The sequence below is a fragment of the Numida meleagris genome, chromosome 1, assembly GCF_002078875.1.
Source record: "Numida meleagris isolate 19003 breed g44 Domestic line chromosome 1, NumMel1.0, whole genome shotgun sequence".
Classification (NCBI taxonomy): Eukaryota; Metazoa; Chordata; class Aves; order Galliformes; family Numididae; genus Numida; species Numida meleagris.
The window spans coordinates 103,528,740-103,546,142 of NC_034409.1; the positions used below are offsets into that span (position 1 = coordinate 103,528,740).

Consider the following 17,403-nt stretch of genomic DNA (forward strand, 5'->3'; position numbering starts at 1 on the left):
TGTTTTAACTTGAATTTCTGTTTTCTCGGCTTCTTACCTTTTTATGTACATTAAATTCCTTTCACTATAAGGCTGTGATTCCTTTCACTATATAGATTGATTTATAACCTTAATTATAACTTAACCATGCTTTTTTTCTGCGAACAAATATATTCTGAGCTGAGAGAGCCATGCTTGCTTCAGGGCTCTGTCTATTCAAGAGCTTAAGTTTCTCTTATGTATACAATGTATGGAATTCATCTCCTTTGGAGGGCTTTCTGACAAAAACAGGTTCTGCTGGCATTTGCTTCTGTTGGGCTCCATCTTGGAGCAAATGAATGGATTCTGTTGTTACTAATACTCTTTGATATAATTCAGCCTGTTTAAATAAACTTAAGAATAATTCACCGAAATACAGTTGAGTTATTGAGTAACTGAACTGCAGTGGCTCGGATAGCAGAATGTATGTTAAATAGAAAGTTCATAGGAGAAGCTTAAATGGGAGGACGAGAACAATTTCATAATGCTAGTTGTCAGTTTTTTTAGTTGTTGATTGTGAAAGTTAGAATGACTGTTCTTTGTATTGGACACATAGGCAGCCTTGTTGTGTTAGATCCTGTGTAGGCGTAGTCAACATATGGCCTCTGGCAGGCAGAGCCTATATTCAGATTTATAATAGGAATTCCAGTATTCTCAGATTATCTAGATCAAAAGCTTACAGATGAAATAGAGTTAAAATGATGATTTAATGGGTAGTTAGTTGAACGAAACTATGGTACTTTGGTTAGATTTCATTAAATAGCTTTTTGAGGCTTAGGGTTTGCCTTCATATGTAGAGTGAATCACTGTTGTAAAAGAGAACTTCTCCTTTTGTGTACACGGACTGCTAGTGATACGCAAGCAAGTTTAAAGTGGAGTAGGCCACTGTGAAGCCAATCCTTTTGTTAAGAGACAAATTAACTGTACCCAATGCTTCTGCTGCTGATTGTTGTATTTCTGTTACTTCTGTCACTTGTTGCGTTCAGCCATTGGGAATGAGAATTTTTAAGCTGTGTCCCTGAAGTATGATTGAGTAAATTAGAAATACACACACGCTGCTATTCAATGTTTGGATGTACATTTGCGTTCTAGTTGTATTTTGCAAAAAATAATCTGGAATAAAGTTTCTTGTAGGATTTGGGATGGTGAGTATAAAAATACAAGGTAATCGGAACAAATTAATTTGAAAAACATACAAAGAGATTTGTTTAAAGTTCTAGTACTGTGCTACAAAAGTGAATGCAAGTTATATTTTATACGAATAACTCAGAAATCATTTCCAAAGAACTGTAAAATAAAAACTGCCTTTCAAAGTGCCATTATATGAGTATATTCAGAAAACTTAATTTAATTGAACACGCATAGTTAAGCTATTTTAAGAATTACTTAATAATAACTTAAAACTGTCTTCTAAGAAGACATTACATCAGTTGTTTTAATAATCCCTTTGGTAATCTTTTTTATCTGCTGAAAAGTCACAGTGGTTTTTTGTGTTTACTGTGATTTGTCTCAAAGATGTTACTTTCTGAAGACCATGGTAACACATTCTTGGTCTTTCAGTACTGATTCTTTCATTTATTACTGATTCCAGTTATGACCTGAGGAACTGAATGTAGGAACTATGTATTTATTGTTACTATTTAGATTACTCAGCTCTGCATCAGATGCTGATAGTCCATTTCTCCCTTGCTGTCCCAAGATTCACCTCTACTGTGACCTTCCATCACTCATATTGCTGTGCTAACAATCCTATTCAGTGCTGCAGGGGAAATTTTGCTCTGCACTGCAGTGAAACCACGTTGAACTGGTCAAGCATGTACTCTATTCATTTCTGGTTTTACTTGGAGTTAATAGGGACTGAGGCAGAAGATATGTGCAAGAAAAATCAGAAATAATGGATTGTTTTGCACCAAAAGAGGAGTGTGGGATACAAATTACAATAGTAGGCAGTCAAAGAGAGTCAAAGACTCAACACAGGACGTGAAGCAAAGCAATCTGTCTAGCTCCAAGGAGTGATCTGGGAACAATTGGAGGCAGAGGTTTTGCTGCTTCAGTTTGAGTCATTTCTGTGCAAAACAGCATTCCCTCTCTTGGTCTGGAGTGACTCATTTACACCATTGCTACAAATAATTTTTTCTACCACTGTGTTGTTTTTTTTTGTTTTGTTTTGTTTTTTCTCTCCACACAAACAGAATGAATAGATGGGCGCATTTCCATCTGTTGAAGCAGCCAGTTCTGAGATATTACCATATGCCGTTGTAGGATGTCATCATATGTCATAATATCCTGAAAACTCCTATGATTGAAAGGGATAGTATTTCTGATTCTTTAGCTCAGGAAGGGTACTGTTGACAACAAATCCCTCGTGTTGACAATGGATGCTTAGGAAGAAGGGTGAGGTGGTTTTGAATTAGGTATTTAGGCATCTTTTTCCAACTGCTATATTCCAACTGCAGCAGTAAACTTGTGACTTAAGCTCTGATTAGAAATTTTTATGTATTTTAAAATACTGTTTGCTGCTGGCCTAAACAGATGAGAGAAATTCTTGCCAAAACCCAGCCCCTGTGTAGAGCTGGTCATGTGACTTTTCATTACTGGCCTGGTTTTACTGCCTACTTGATCATTGCTTGGGAATCTGCAGCAGATAGATGTATGTTATTGATGCGCCAAGGGAGCAACCTTGTTTGTATGTAAATGTTTGTTTAAACCCTTGAAATTCCATTGGAGTATCAAAGAGATTGGATAGCTAGATGACCAAATTTACTGTAATTATTACCTAATGCAATTGCTGCCTTTTTTTCTTTTTAAAAGTGTCTGCAGCCTCCAGATTTTGCATCAGTGTTTAGCTACCATATCAATTCATGAGTTATGAGGAGGGGTAGCAATGGTGAATTATTTTTCTTCTGCATTTCTTGATTACCATGGAATTATTTCATATAAATGTGTTAGAAAATATGTCACAATAGTTCTGAATTTGTTTGGTGGATGTTGATTTTAGTATGCTGTGTTTCTGTTGTATTTTCTGCAAAAGGAAATCTAGAAAAAACTTGTTTAAAACTGTTTTAAACCAGAAATAGCAATACATGATGGTCTACTCCAGAACTAATATCTCTAAGTCTGGTGTGCTATGGCAGACTTTCAAGCATCTGTTTAAAAAACTGTGCTTGACGTATGCGTTAGGGCTGAAATGAAACTTCTTTTTTAACCTCATCACCCAGAAAACCTTTTGATTCTGGTTTGGAAAAAAAAAAATAATTGCAAATCATGTTACATTGTGAAATGTTCTCATAGCTGTTAAATGCTATTGAAGGAATAGCTGATGGCATAATCCTCCCAACGGTAAATTAAATAATAATAACAAAGTTCTACCTAGGTGGAGCTTATACTTGTAATGAAGTTATAATTTCTCTGTAAGTAGATAAAGTTAATTACTGTGGATGAGATGTTTTTTGTTTTTTTTTTTAAAGTAAAAATTCCATTTGTATATTATGTTTCTTAGCTTTCTAATTTAATGCATCTGCAGGTGGATGAAAGTCAGACTGGAGAACCGGGGTGGCTTGGTGGAGAATTGAAGGGAAAAACTGGATGGTTCCCAGCAAACTACGCAGAAAAAATACCTGAAAGTGAAGTTCCAGCATCTATAAAACCAGTTGAGGCTGCTCCTGCGCCTAAAGTTTCTGTGCATGAAACAACCACGTCACTAGGAACTGCTGCATCTACAGAGTGTACGACAACTGCCAACAACTGGGCAGACTTCAGTTCAACGTATGTTTGGGTAGTGATTATCACCTCAGATGCATTGGAGTACTTTTTAATTGATTAGACTATGATGGCAAGGTAACACAAAGTACACAGATGGCAAAACAAAAAGATTTTGTTTGAAGTAAAATATTTTTTCTGTAGTAAATTGTTACAATTGCAGCCTTGTTAAACTGGAATCATTCTCCTGTCATATCTATGTAGATAATACATACTTTCGTACTTTTTATAAAAATTAATAATGCTGTCCCTGACGTGATAAGGGTTTTGGTGGTTGTGGCCTTTGGGCACTATTATAGTCCAGGCAGACAACTGATTACTCATCTAAGAGGACGTGAAGCAGGCAAAGAAAACAGGCAGAGAAGATTTGAGCTGGATATTTTGTTTATGCTCTTAGAGTTCACTGAATTTTGTTCATCTAAGTGGGTTATTTTGAGGGAGAGATATGGATCATGAGATTCGGTGGACATTTTAAAGGATAGGGGATAACTTAAAAAGGATAAGATGTAGTATAAAACTCTTTTTAAAAGTTGAAAAAGTCAGTAGGAAACAATTTTAAGCAAAAGGAAAAAGGTAAAGATTTGAAACAGCAATATGAGGCATAACACAGAGGCATGTGAGAGGTCAGTGACTGTGCATAATACAGACTGCAGTACTTAACATTTTCATTGTACCAGGGCACACCTAAACAATGAAACTAAATTACAAAAACGGTTGGCCATACATGAGCTACGATGAGCAATTAACTATTCTTAGAGACTGCCTCCTAGAAATGTATTTATTGTAACCGTCTGGTTGCATAACTTTCACTGGAGAGTTAAGCTGCTTATAACTCATGGAATACTGAATTACAAGAAAGAGATCTAGAATGTAGAATTTATTTCTTTATGCATGAGCATTTTTATTCCCCTGAGAACTGTAGGAATAATGTAATTCACTTAATTTCAGATGGCCAGCAAACGCTAATGAGAAACCGGAGACAGACAACTGGGATGCCTGGGCAGCTCAGCCATCTTTGACTGTTCCCAGTGCAGGGCAGCTACGACAGAGATCAGCCTTCACCCCTGCCACTGTTACAGGATCATCTCCCTCTCCTGTATTGGGTCAGGTGAGCAGCTGTGTTTACTGGAGCTGTTCTGACCCGGCAATTGAAACCCTCTCCTGAGATGTGTGAACTATGACAGTTTGGAGTGATAAAGCATCGATAACCCATTAACAAAGTCGGTGGCAGAATCTAGCACAAAGAGGCTGCTGTTCTTCTGCTATTCTTTGCTGGCTTTTTAAAACTACAGTGGTCCAATCTTCTTAAAGTTTTGGCAGGGTGCTATTTTTGGGTCACTTCCTTTGGGCTTTATTAAATCACATGACAACAATCTTTGTTCCAGAGTGGATTATATGGTTAAGTGGTGTAGATGTGACTAAGCTTCACATTAGATGAATTCAGTCCATCTGTTAAGAGACTACACTTTCCTCAACTGGACATGTTGTTCTTGTAAGCTAATGTGTTGTTCTGAAAAACGCAAAATACCTTAGTGTCTTTGAGCAAAACTAAAAGGTTGGAATATACAACTTGCAGCAAAGCATTATATTCCTTAAAGTTTACCTTAAAACCTTTCAAAATAACTTTGTCAAGGTTTATTATATCCATATCTTAATTGTAGAACTTGCAAAGAAGCAAACTCCCTAATAGTCTTGCATTGTAGTGATTACACATTAACAGATAGAAATGTAGGAGGCTGTGAGTGCTTTTTGTATTACTTTGTAATTTTGACTGACTTGTTTTGCTTTATACAGATGAGTCACAGTATTTTGTGGCTATATAGATAGTATAAGAATATAATTCCTTAAGGAGCTTTCTTTATGAGAAGTGATGCAAGACTGAATTCTCCCTCTTTTTCTTTACATTGCATTAGGGTGAAAAAGTGGAGGGACTTCAAGCACAGGCTTTGTATCCTTGGAGAGCAAAAAAAGACAACCACCTTAATTTCAACAAAAATGATGTCATCACAGTTTTAGAACAGCAAGATATGTGGTGGTTTGGAGAAGTTCAAGGACAAAAAGGGTGGTTTCCTAAGTCATATGTGAAACTTATTTCAGGCCCCATTAGGAAGTCAACAAGGTATTGTATTTGCTTATACCATACTTCTGTACTATATTGGTTAAATAAATATGAAGAGTTGCTCGCTTGAGTTTTAAAGTTTAGAATCAGCTCTGTAGAAATATTTTTATGTGACTCTTCTCTGTTAGTTTTTTACTCCCATCTCAAAAAATTCAGGTGAGGAATATGTAAGCTGACCTTGATTCTCCTTTCACCATGCACCACCACCAATAGACCTAAAGGATAATCAATAGTCTTAATTATATGTGACTTGCAACTAAGAAATTACTATTTTGACATTATTAATTATAGCTATGTAAGTCTTAGCTAATCTTTTCCCAGAATAAAATGCTATACCTCAAAGCTTAATCACTTACCATTATTCTTGGAGGATGAAACAAACAGAATCTAGTTCTGTGAAAGGTGAAGTCAACGTTAACATCAGTAGTAAAAATTAGAATGTTTTTTGATTTTTTTCTCTTCTGAGGGAGAAGAGGAGGGGCAGCAAATTGTGTATTTCATGCAATTACTTAATTATAACCAAGACTAGTCATCGTACTTGAAAGCTTTAATTTGTAAGTTTACTATCTATTATAAAATTTAGGGCATTGCTTAGGGATACATATGCATATTTTATTTTTAAATACAGTAAGCATCTTCTGAAGAGATTTAGTTTCTTAAATAACTGTTATTCTCTTGTAAAGCATGGATTCTGGTTCTTCAGAAAGCCCTGCTAGTCTGAAAAGAGTAGCATCACCAGCAGCTAAAGCAACTATGTCAGGTGAAGGTAAGCATTCCAAACTGAATGGCATTAACACTATTTTATGGTAATTAAATATAAGCAGTCTGCGTATTACCAAAAATAAGCCCAGAATCACCAAAACAGGCTTGTTTTAAGATCAGGCCTTTTAAAATTGAAGTTCGTCTATGTTTTATATGTAGAAACAATAATTTTAACATTTCTTCTACAGTTTATAGTGTTCCATACATAAATGTTTTGGTATCAGTTCCCAGTGGAACTGTTTAGAATGGGTTTTTGCAGAGGGCCAAGTAAACATGTCCATATTGTGTTTATTTGTAATTCATAGGTAATTCATGATGCCAGGAATTATTAATGAATGTCTCAATTTCACTCAATACTCATTTCCATTGTTTCATTAAAGCTCTCTGTAACTGACTGTAGTTTCTTTATTTGAAAGTTGTGATCCTTATGGTCAAAGCTACGCCTCATTTTGAAGGATGGAGCATATGGGGCACAGACAGATAACTGTCAGGTCTCTGGAGGGTTTTAAAAGACTTTCATTCTTGGTTGTTACCACTCTTCAACTGTTTCCATGTGAGCTGTGCTGACAGGCTGTGGACACTCTAATCCACTTCAGTGCAGTGTCTGTTAGGTTAACTTAAATCACAGTCAGAGTAAGTTAATGGATCTAAATTTAGTTTTCAAATTAACATCTACATAATCTCTTCAGAATGCATTGCATTTTTCAACTACAGTTCTACATATAATTTCGAGTGGAAAAGTCTCTTTGGTTATTGATGTATTTGATGTCCTAGTGACATGAACACTACAGAAATCAAAAGAAGAGAATGTTAAAGATCTATCCAAAGTGGAAAGAGAGGTGATCAGTTATTTCAAAACATAACTAGTCTTGCTCAGTATGTATTTCATTAAAGCAATTTGGAAATGCTAAGTCTTTTTCTGTAAAGTATAGGATAAAGTATAGGATATCTCAGGTTATATGTTAGTATTAAAAGGGACACAATATATATAAAAACATTTCAAAAAAAGCTGTTTTTTTAAGAAATAATAGAAGATGCTAAATCCATATTTTATTAGATGTAGAGAACGTAAGAGAATATACATGTATATAGTGTACATTGTGAATTTTAATGTGTCTGTGTGCTTGTGTACAAACAGATGTATGTCTTCTTCAACTGCAGTTGTTAGGTAAACCATCTCTTAGCTTTCATTAAGAAAATTTATTGTGGATTGAATTCTTGCTGAAGGTCAGTAGTCAAGCTGAGGGTTTTTGTCAGATTTACTGTTCAAGTAAATGGAACAATTGCCAGTTGCAATGGAATACTTGAACATCTCTGTCAAGCATGCATGATAGTCTTCCTGAAATATTGTGACCTGTTCTTAATTCCAGAGCTGATCATAGAAACATAGGATATAATCTTCAGTAACCTATTTCATGTCCATGTAAAGTGTGTTAATGCTCACTTAAATAAGAATGTATCAAGTTGAGTTTAAAGTGTTAATGAATTGTCCAAAATCCTTGCAATCCTTTATGTAAAATTGTTTTTCATGTAGTTCTGTGAGACGGTTATGCACTGCATTACTTAACATCAGTCTAGTGTTTTTGCACTTGAATGCTAAGTAGGTGACCGTGTTTTAACAAAACAGAACACATTCAGGCTTTGTCTTGACATTTCCCAGCCATCTGTTTCATAAGATGCAATGAGATGTGTACTCTTTATGCAAACCTTCAAGTAACGAAAGAATTCATTGTACATGAGAGCCAAGCAGAGTATGTAAGATCTGCAGATGTTTGGATACTGAGATTTTTTTCTGTCCTCAAATCTGAAAATGCAAGTCATCAGCACAAATCAGAAACCAATGGGAAATGTGTTCAGAGTAGTTTCTGATATAAAGTAATAATGTATGTACATTTTAATTATACTAGCAAACTATTTTACCAAAAAGATTCCCCCAAGGCAGACTTTTGATAGATTGTATTTAGTTCTGCTATATATTTCATTTTATACATTAAATATTGAAGCTTTATGATTAAAGTAATTAATCAATTTATCTTCTATCTAGCCTCTAGTTAGATCATATTCTATTCGTCTTTGCAAATGATAATTGAGCAGTTTATCAAGTGTTTCCCAATGTTGTGTATCTATTTCCTTCTTTCAGAGTATGTTGCTATGTATACTTATGAGAGTTCTGAACAAGGAGACCTAACCTTTCAGCAAGGTGATATGATTCTTGTGACAAAGAAAGATGGCGACTGGTGGACAGGAACACTGGGTGATAAAACAGGAGTTTTCCCTTCTAATTATGTGAGACTCAAAGATTCTGAGGTAGAGACGTTAAGTTGTTTTAAAATTGACCTGGGGGAGTTATGTTTTCTTTGGTGTTGTGAACCACTGACTTACAAATATCACTGCAAGGGAAAAAAAAGTATTTGCTGAACATGAATTTGGAAAAGGAAAGCAAGGAAAGGAAAGGACAACTATTCCAACTATTCCTTTGGAAAGGGAAGCAACAGTTACATTTCACAACATAATTTCTTAAGTTACATTCTGAACCATTTATGACAATAACTCTTAGATATGTTAATAGTTAACTTAGCAGTTTTATGGAGATAAATAAAAACAGCTATGATTCCTTTTTTTTCCAGGTAAGTTTTTAATGATTAAGTTGTATCCATCTGTAATTTTCCTTAGAAAAGAAATTAACACTGTTTCAGTGTTCTTTTGACCCAGGGAAGCAAATTGGCCATTAAACTTAGCTAATTACTGTATTTATTGATTGAATAGTAGAGATCCTGTCTCATCTGATTTTATCCTGGAATAATCTGATAGAGCGTGTCTGTGCTAAACTTTTTTTTAGACATTCTTAAGAGAGATGCATTCTCATTTATGTTCCTTGTCTATTTGGGAGGATAACTCTCACCTACCAGTAGGAATTGGCTTATTGTCAGCTGTATACAGTACTGATCTCTTGATGAAAAGGATTTTTTGTTTGTGTCTCTGAGAATTATAGGTTTTTTTTTAAGTAAATAAATACAAATTTATTTAGGTGTCCTGGTGGACAACAGGCTGACCATGAGCCAGGAGCACTGTGCTCTTCTGCCCCACAAGATCAGTGGTATCTTGGGGTGCATTAGAAAGAGCAGGTCAAGGGAGGTGATCCTCCCCCTCTCTTCTACCCTGGTGAGGCCACATCTGGAGTATCGTGTTCCATTCTGTGCTCCTCAGTCAAGAATTTCAATCTTCATTTTAGAACAGAAATGTTGTGCTTTATGTTTAGCATGTACTTTGGGGTATGCCTGTGCTCTTTCCTGCCATTTCAGTTTCATCAAATCTAGAATCATAGAACAGCCCAGGTTGGAAGAGACCTTGAATGATCATCAGGTCAAACCTTAAATCTGTCTAGTGACTATGGTGCTGCAAACCAAGTTGGATCTAGTCCCAGACTAGTTTAGAAGTTCTTAACAGTTCAGTTATTGGAAGTATTGTAGCACTGTGGATTCCACCATAGCAAGATAACTTGTCTTTTTGTCAGAGAGGCAGTGTTTCTTAGAGTAGCAAGTTGGGATGTCACCTCATTAGGCGCAGTAGAGGTTTGTCCTGAAGACTGGGCTCAGTGACAATCCAGACATGCCTTTGGAGTGGAAGCTCTGAACTATATGTCCCCAAGTCTAGCAGCTTGATATGCCTCTAGGCACTGCAACGTCCCTTCAGTTGTGGCAGCAGACATCTTTTGTGGGTCTGTCTCAGGGAAAAGACTGGTTAAGGAAAGCACAACTTTTTGCAGTTCAGGATATGGATTATAGTTCACCCCTGCCAGTAGTTCTTGACGTGTATCACAAAGATGGTGGTTGCTCCATGGTTAGAAATAGGGATACAGATATTTAATTCCCTAGCTGTGGAAGAACATATGACCGTGCAACTGAGTCCTAGGTCTCTTTAGAACTTACTACTTGTAAGTTCATATCATAGTTGATGAATGAGAACTTGCAGTGTCAGCTTCCTGAAGCCATACGAGGCCTAATCCATAGATGGGTAGTAATAGTTGCTAATTAGTTCCTTAACACTGACATACAGGAATGTAACTGAGGTTAAGTTTACTTTGAATACTTTTGAGGGACCTGGTTTTGTTTTCCCGTGAGATATTCCTAACGCACTTTAGTCTCGAAATCTGGGAATTTATATTAAGATATGTTAAGCTGCCTTTTGTGTGTCTTGAAGTATTGGGCGTAGCAAATGCTTGTCCTGTCTGATGGGGAACAGGCACACATATTGGCAAGTCTTTGTAGAGAACTAGAAACAGACATTTAATACAGAGAACTGTGTTTATTAGAGAACTCAGTTTCATGTTTGTCTGATCTCAGCTTGTCTGGGCCTGAAACCACTAAGTGCAGTTTATTAAAAAGTGGTCCGACTGCTCTTTTTGTTGGTGAAAACCACATCTTCAGATAAAATCTTGATGAGAAAAAAGAGCAAAGAGCACAGACCTCATGGAGATTTATATTCAGGATGGTTATTTTCCTGAAGTGATTCACATGCCCCCCAGGAGACAGTAGTTGTTCCAAGTGGATAATTGCCATTACACGTACAAGGTTTTGCTATTCAGCTTGGTCACAGAGCCAGTTTTTGCAAAGGATTTCACAATAGTGGCTGTCTTAACTTTCAGATGTGCTGCTGTGCTTGGACAGCTGCTGGCTGATCATGAAAAATTTTGCTAAAAAAGCAAATTAGTTTACCGTGTTCTGCTCTGTTGACTTAGGCTTGAAAAAGAAGGCAGTGCTGATCTTTCAATAGTGCTCATTTACCTCAAGCAACCATATTAAAGAATTTTCTCTCCCTTAAAGTTTGAGCATATTAACTAAGTGAAAGTCTTTGTGTTCTTCAAGTAAGCAACCTGATGATCCATTCTCAGATTTTTCATTAAATTGAGGTAGTTATGTACAGAATTGTCACAGATTTTTATTTTACCCTGCCTTTCCTTGAGATTGGTGATAATTACCTCTGCATTAGGATATGGAGCTGACATGGTGGATTTGGAAAAACAAAAATTTAGACCCCTCAACTTATGAGACTTTGTATAGATGTTCTGAAAAATATTAGCAGTCAAAACCTATTCAATCTGGATTCGTAAGGCTTTACTGTACAACGCAATTGGTAGTTCTACTGGCTTGTTTTGTTGAATTATCAGAGCAAATTCTTCTTAGCTGTTCAAAAGATTTTATCGTTTGGCACAAAATGTTCTCAAATGCAATTAGTATTAGAGACAAAATGAGTTATTTCCTCTCCACTGTGTTTTTCTTAACAAAAGAATACAAAATATTTCTCCATCTCCTCAGTGGGACCAGAAGTTGTGTCTATCTTTAAGTGTACTGTTTATTTAGATATTTTTCGAATCAGCATTTTCTGTGTATTTCTTCCTTTTAACAAGGATTCAGAGAATCTTCAAATGGAACTCAGGCTTAGTCTGGTTAAGGTGGTGGTTTTGAAACTTCCCTCTCAAAATATGTATGTTTACCAGTGAACTGCAAAGATACAGTGTCACATCCTGCTTTATCTGTCCCTACATGCCTAATCTGACATCCTGGATGCTGGTTAATTGATGTTTTGAAAAAATGTATTTGGAAGTCCAAATACTTGTTCTTTGTTAATAGGGCAAAGTGATGTTTCTCTGCCAGAAACACTTACCTAAGTAGTATCGATTTCTGATATTATTGTATTAGTGCCAGTCCTCTCATTTGGTTCCAGACCTTCTAATTTTTCCTACTCGTGACTGCGGATGAATCCACCATCACTTTGCATGGAACATCTTGTTCCCAGACCTAACTTTAGTCTATGTATCTGATCTCTGCATGATACTTTTGTATTTCACTTTTTAGAGTTAATATAGGTCACAGTGGTCGTAGAGAAAAGTGGAGGGCAGAAGAGAAAGAGAACCAGGGAAAGAAAGGAAGACTTGCTGGCCTTCCAGAAAGTAACTGTAATCAGTCTTTTACAAGAAAGTAACACTGAGACCAAGTGTTTTTTAACTTAATGCATCCACTTTTCACAACCCTTCCCAAAATGTTAACTCAGAAAATGTCAAAGGGTAGTGTGGTATACTAGGTGTATGAAAAGTGCTTTTGTGCCATTTTTTTTTTTTTTAAATGTCTTCCCTATCCTCACTGTCACCTTCCAGTAGCAGTTTCAGGTAATAGGACAAGCACGACAACCCTGCTGAGTTTCCTGCCAATACAGCATTGTGAAGTGTTATAGTTCAGTCTGAAAGATCAGGCTTCTTTAGTAGCTTTCCTGGAAAATGTCCAGAACATTGAAGTCATAGAGAAGCTACAAACTCTTCAAGACAGGTATTTTTCCTAATAATCTATTTTATAGAGGCATTCCCAACCAATACACTTTTTTAAAACAACACTGTTCTCTCAGTCATTCAACTAGATTTTTAGTTATTGCTTTTATTAGTTTCATTATTAAAAATTCCCAACTTTTTAAAATATCAAGTTAACAAGGAGAATATTGAGGATGAAACCATTCTTTTCCTTAGAGGAACTGGTATTCTGAAAACCCTCTGGTCACTATATAGGCTGCAGATATGTGAGGAAGATGCTGAGGGAGAAATTGAGAAGACACTAAGGCATTGTGAACATCACTTGAAGGCAATAGGATATTACATATATTCAGTATTTCTGACCAAAAGACAGTTTAGATTTGCTACGTTGCTGTTATTTGTATCAGACTTTTGTACTGTGATAAGACTGGCAATGAACTAGGAAGAAACAGAGGTAATTATTTAGGGCAAAGGAGGTTTCTGTCCTACACAGAGTATCTACTAAAAAGGTTGGCAAAATGACTGAAGAAGGGGATGTGCAAGGGTAGAATCCAGACCACACCTGGTTTTGAATACTCTAATTACATGTATATGACTAGTCCTGCAAGTGCATTAAAAAAAAAATAAGTAAAGATAACTCTTTCCAAGTGACCGGTGTTCTTAAGGGAAGATTTTTTTTTTTTAACAAGAGAACTGTGAGTTTGTACATTAAGAAGGCTTTTTAAGATAAATTTGTTTTTTCAGAGTAGCTGTTTTCTTAAACAAAACTCAACAGGACTACTTCCATTGCTTGCTAGTTTTCTCATGGCTATTCACAAAGGATTTTCTTGCAAATCTCTTGGCCTGGATGACAGGATATTCATACCTCATCTCAACTCATCTATGTTCAGAGGAAATAGCTGTCGTTGTCAAGACAGATAGCACTTTGCTATTCAGTGTCCTATGCTCTCAGTTGGGCACAAAAAATGATAGTAGGGCTTTTACTAATGTAACACATACCATCTACAAAGTTCGGATAGCTCGTCTTAGGGATGCAGTGAAGGATTTCTACGTTAACTATGCTAATTTGCTGTATAAGAAAATTTGGAACCACAATATGGACAGTATTTAAATAATTGTGTCTAATTATCTTTTTAGGCATTTTTACATTTTGGCTCAACTTGCCAACATTAACATTTTGTAGATACACAGGTTAACAATGAAAATGGTATGTAATTTGGAATTACATTGGTATTTACAGTCAATGAAAGGCAGGAGAGTTCAGGAAAGATGTCTGCACCTTTATATAGCTATCCACTTCTGTACATCATGTTTTTTATTTCTATTATATTAATTGCCATTTCAAATAGTAAGAGTTCCTACAAGAACAGACTTCGAGTTTTTTACCCTCATCTTTGTTCGGTGTGTTAAAATGAAGTACAGTAAATCATTTTAATATACCAAAGATACAATTATGACTGCTAAACTTACATCTCACTCTCTATTTCAAGGCTTCTGGAGCAGCTGGAAAAACAGGAAGCTTAGGGAAGAAACCTGGTAAGTCATGTATACTGACAGCACCTGATATTAAGTACTGTGTATATCTAGTCAGTGAAAAATTTCAGTGGGAACAAAATCTTTTCCATAATAGTAAATCATTTGCTTTTTGCCATTTATATCTTATGAAATACACTGTTATGCTTTAGTCATTTACATTAATGAAAACTGTTGTTTATATTAAAATAATGTATAACTTGTTCATCACTGTGTTGAAGTAGCATATATAGCTAGAGAATAAAAATCTACGTGCTCAAAAATGAGTGTAAACTAAACCAAACAGAACAGTGGAAGCCCCCAAAATGCTCAAGCTTCCCAGTGTCTCTGAAATGGAAGTACACATTCCACACTGTGGTTTCACAGCTTTGCCCCAATATGGTATACATTGACTCTGAGCTCCTGTGTCTGCTTCCCATTTTCAAGAGCACATACCTTGTATATGTGCCACGTAGCTTATTGCCTGTCAAGCCTGGTCATATTGCAGAAGATCACGTTGCAGGTTGTTATTTGGCTAGAAAGAAGTCCTCTGGTTCTTGGGGTAGGGGTCGGGGGAAGGGCTGTCCTTTCAAACAGCTGTTTTTCCAAAGATCTTTTAAAAAGTGCATTCTCTGCCAGTGGCAGGCATTTGTAAACTTTCCCAAAGACTTCTCTTTTTTTCTCCTCGGTGTATTTATTTGCTCCTATACCAAAGAGATTATTTTGCATCAAGTTGAACTAAATTAGGGGATGCTCGATGCTTTGTCCCTTTCTCTGAGGCTTATTTAGTTGCTTAGTGAGGGGGTTCAAGGATGTGGATTACCAAATCTTGCCTATTTCCATACACACATACATACTCATATACATGTTTTGTTTTGTGGGGAGAAAGTGACTTTTTGTCTGCCTGAACTGGTTCACTGTGCAAGTGTGTAAGAGAAAAGAGGAAGGATACGGAATAGATTGTAGTAGTCCCAACTTAATTCGTCTTATTTTACCTCTGCTCTTGGCGAACCTTACTGATCTATCTATGGAAAGAAGGGTTTGGACGTAAACTAGTTCTGCCCTTTTAAACTTTGCTTTGAATAACCACAGTTGTGTTAATAGATTAAAAGTTTGAGAGAGGCAGAAAAGAGTTCCAGAAAACCTGTAAAAGTGATACCTGGTAGCAATAATGCAAACATACTGATAGGTCTGGCTACTGTTTCTATGCTTGGGAGAGTGAAGTGTAACAGGACTTCAGCCTTGAGTACCAGCCTTATAATCACTGATGTTCTGAATCTGAACATTCAGGGAAGCAGAGACTGGGATTGTGCTGAAAAAAGGTGTATTTAGAAGCTTTTGGAATTTAAGAACAGTTTAAGAACAGTCCTGCCTATTTTTCAGCAAGGAAGTTCATTGATGTTTTTGCCATAGCAGAGCTGCAATAGCTCAGCCAACAGAAGTGAAATGCTAATAAATGAGGTGAAATATTCCAGTTTATTCTAGAAGCAGCAGGATGAGTAAGTGAGTGTTGGAAATACTGTGTGTTTGACAAGGAAAAGAAAATGCTATCTTTGGGAATTTAAGCGGCGTTATGGGGACAACTATATCTGTGAGAAGACGTTTATTTCTTTTTCTAAATGAGTCTGTTTTGGTAGAGGACAGGTTCTCCTGCCCTGAGCTGTAAATGAATTGGATCTCTTCTTAGTAATTCAGTATTTAAATATACCAAAATTAGAAGTCCTTCCTGGACCAGAAGCTTTTTTTTTTTTCCTTTTTTTCTTACACAAACAACCAAAAACCAAAAAAAACCCCGAACTTATTTTTCTGCATGTTTTCCTCCAACTTCCTGCTTCTCTTTGACTTGTGAGAGCTAGATATTAACTTGTAATTCAGATCAGTCCACAGTAAAAATTCTTCATGCTGCCAGTTGGTGAAAGGGGATCTCTGATATCTGGAGCCATGTTGATTGTAATTTCGTAGATAAAAATGTGATGTTTCTTTTTCTGAGTTACAAGCTATAAGATTTTTGCTCTCTCAATAGAATGGCACAGTATGATATATTGAAGATTATAGTTTTTATGTTAGAGAGAGGTTTTTGTGTAATTACAAAAACGACTTTGACCAATTCACACATTTAGTTTCTTTGCTGGTGTTCGTTTTGCCTTCTGAGTTGCTCTGAGGTGGATGAATTGATGCAATTGTGTAAAACCTACAACTCAAGGAGCTTGTAGATCTTTCAGCAGTACGGCCATGTTTCCTGACAAAAAGCTTGCTTTCTTTGTCTTCATACAGGACAGTCTGTGCTGCTGCTGGATTTTCTCTGTGTAGGCCTTTCTATTCTCCTACCCTCATGTATTGTATTTACTTAGCATTTCTTTCTTCCATCTTCTACTTTGACAGTGGAAATGCTACTTTTTAGGTTCCAGATCCATGTGCAAAGCATCTTTCTGACTCTCAACTAGGAGCTTTTTCATCACCTGTTTGTTTCACGCTTTTACCAAAGGTTTCCAAGAATCACTGCATTAAATATTCTCTCTCCATCACCCTAAACATGTTTTGATGACATGATAAACTTGACTTAAAAGCTATCAGTCAGACATAGCAGCCCTAACTGCAGCCATTTATAAGTTCCCATCAGTTCAAATCTGCTCAGAAATGGGTTAACCCTGCCAGACTTTGTGGTGATTAAGTTTTCACCTGTATTTCCACAACTACTGTAAAATGGTATGAACTGCTCGATCCACTTTTGCTAGTGTAACTGAGAGAATTGTGTGCTTAGCATTACTCTCTTGTCTGATTTTTGCTGCTAGGTAAATCAAATAAGGCACCAGTTTTCTATTAATGTCCACGAAAGAAAGGTTTCAAAATAAATCCTGCCTGTTGGATTTCAGAAACTTCCATTTCTTGTTTAGTGTGGTGGTGTGAATTTTTTTTGCAGGCCTTCATTAGT

General features: G+C 36.3%; 1 protein-coding gene across 6 annotated transcripts in view; it reads left to right on the forward strand.

Moving 5' to 3' along the window:
* ITSN1 (intersectin 1) overlaps positions 1-17,403 on the forward strand; it is a 120,990-nt gene that overhangs the window by 76,483 nt on the left and 27,104 nt on the right. For all 6 annotated transcript variants that reach the window (XM_021404690.1, XM_021404709.1, XM_021404730.1 and 3 more), the window contains 6 exons: positions 3,542-3,783; positions 4,726-4,885; positions 5,691-5,896; positions 6,580-6,662; positions 8,799-8,965; positions 14,450-14,495. In XM_021404690.1, coding sequence (XP_021260365.1) covers positions 3,542-3,783; positions 4,726-4,885; positions 5,691-5,896; positions 6,580-6,662; positions 8,799-8,965; positions 14,450-14,495 — 904 coding nt within the window. The remainder of the gene's footprint in view (positions 1-3,541; positions 3,784-4,725; positions 4,886-5,690; positions 5,897-6,579; positions 6,663-8,798; positions 8,966-14,449; positions 14,496-17,403) is intronic.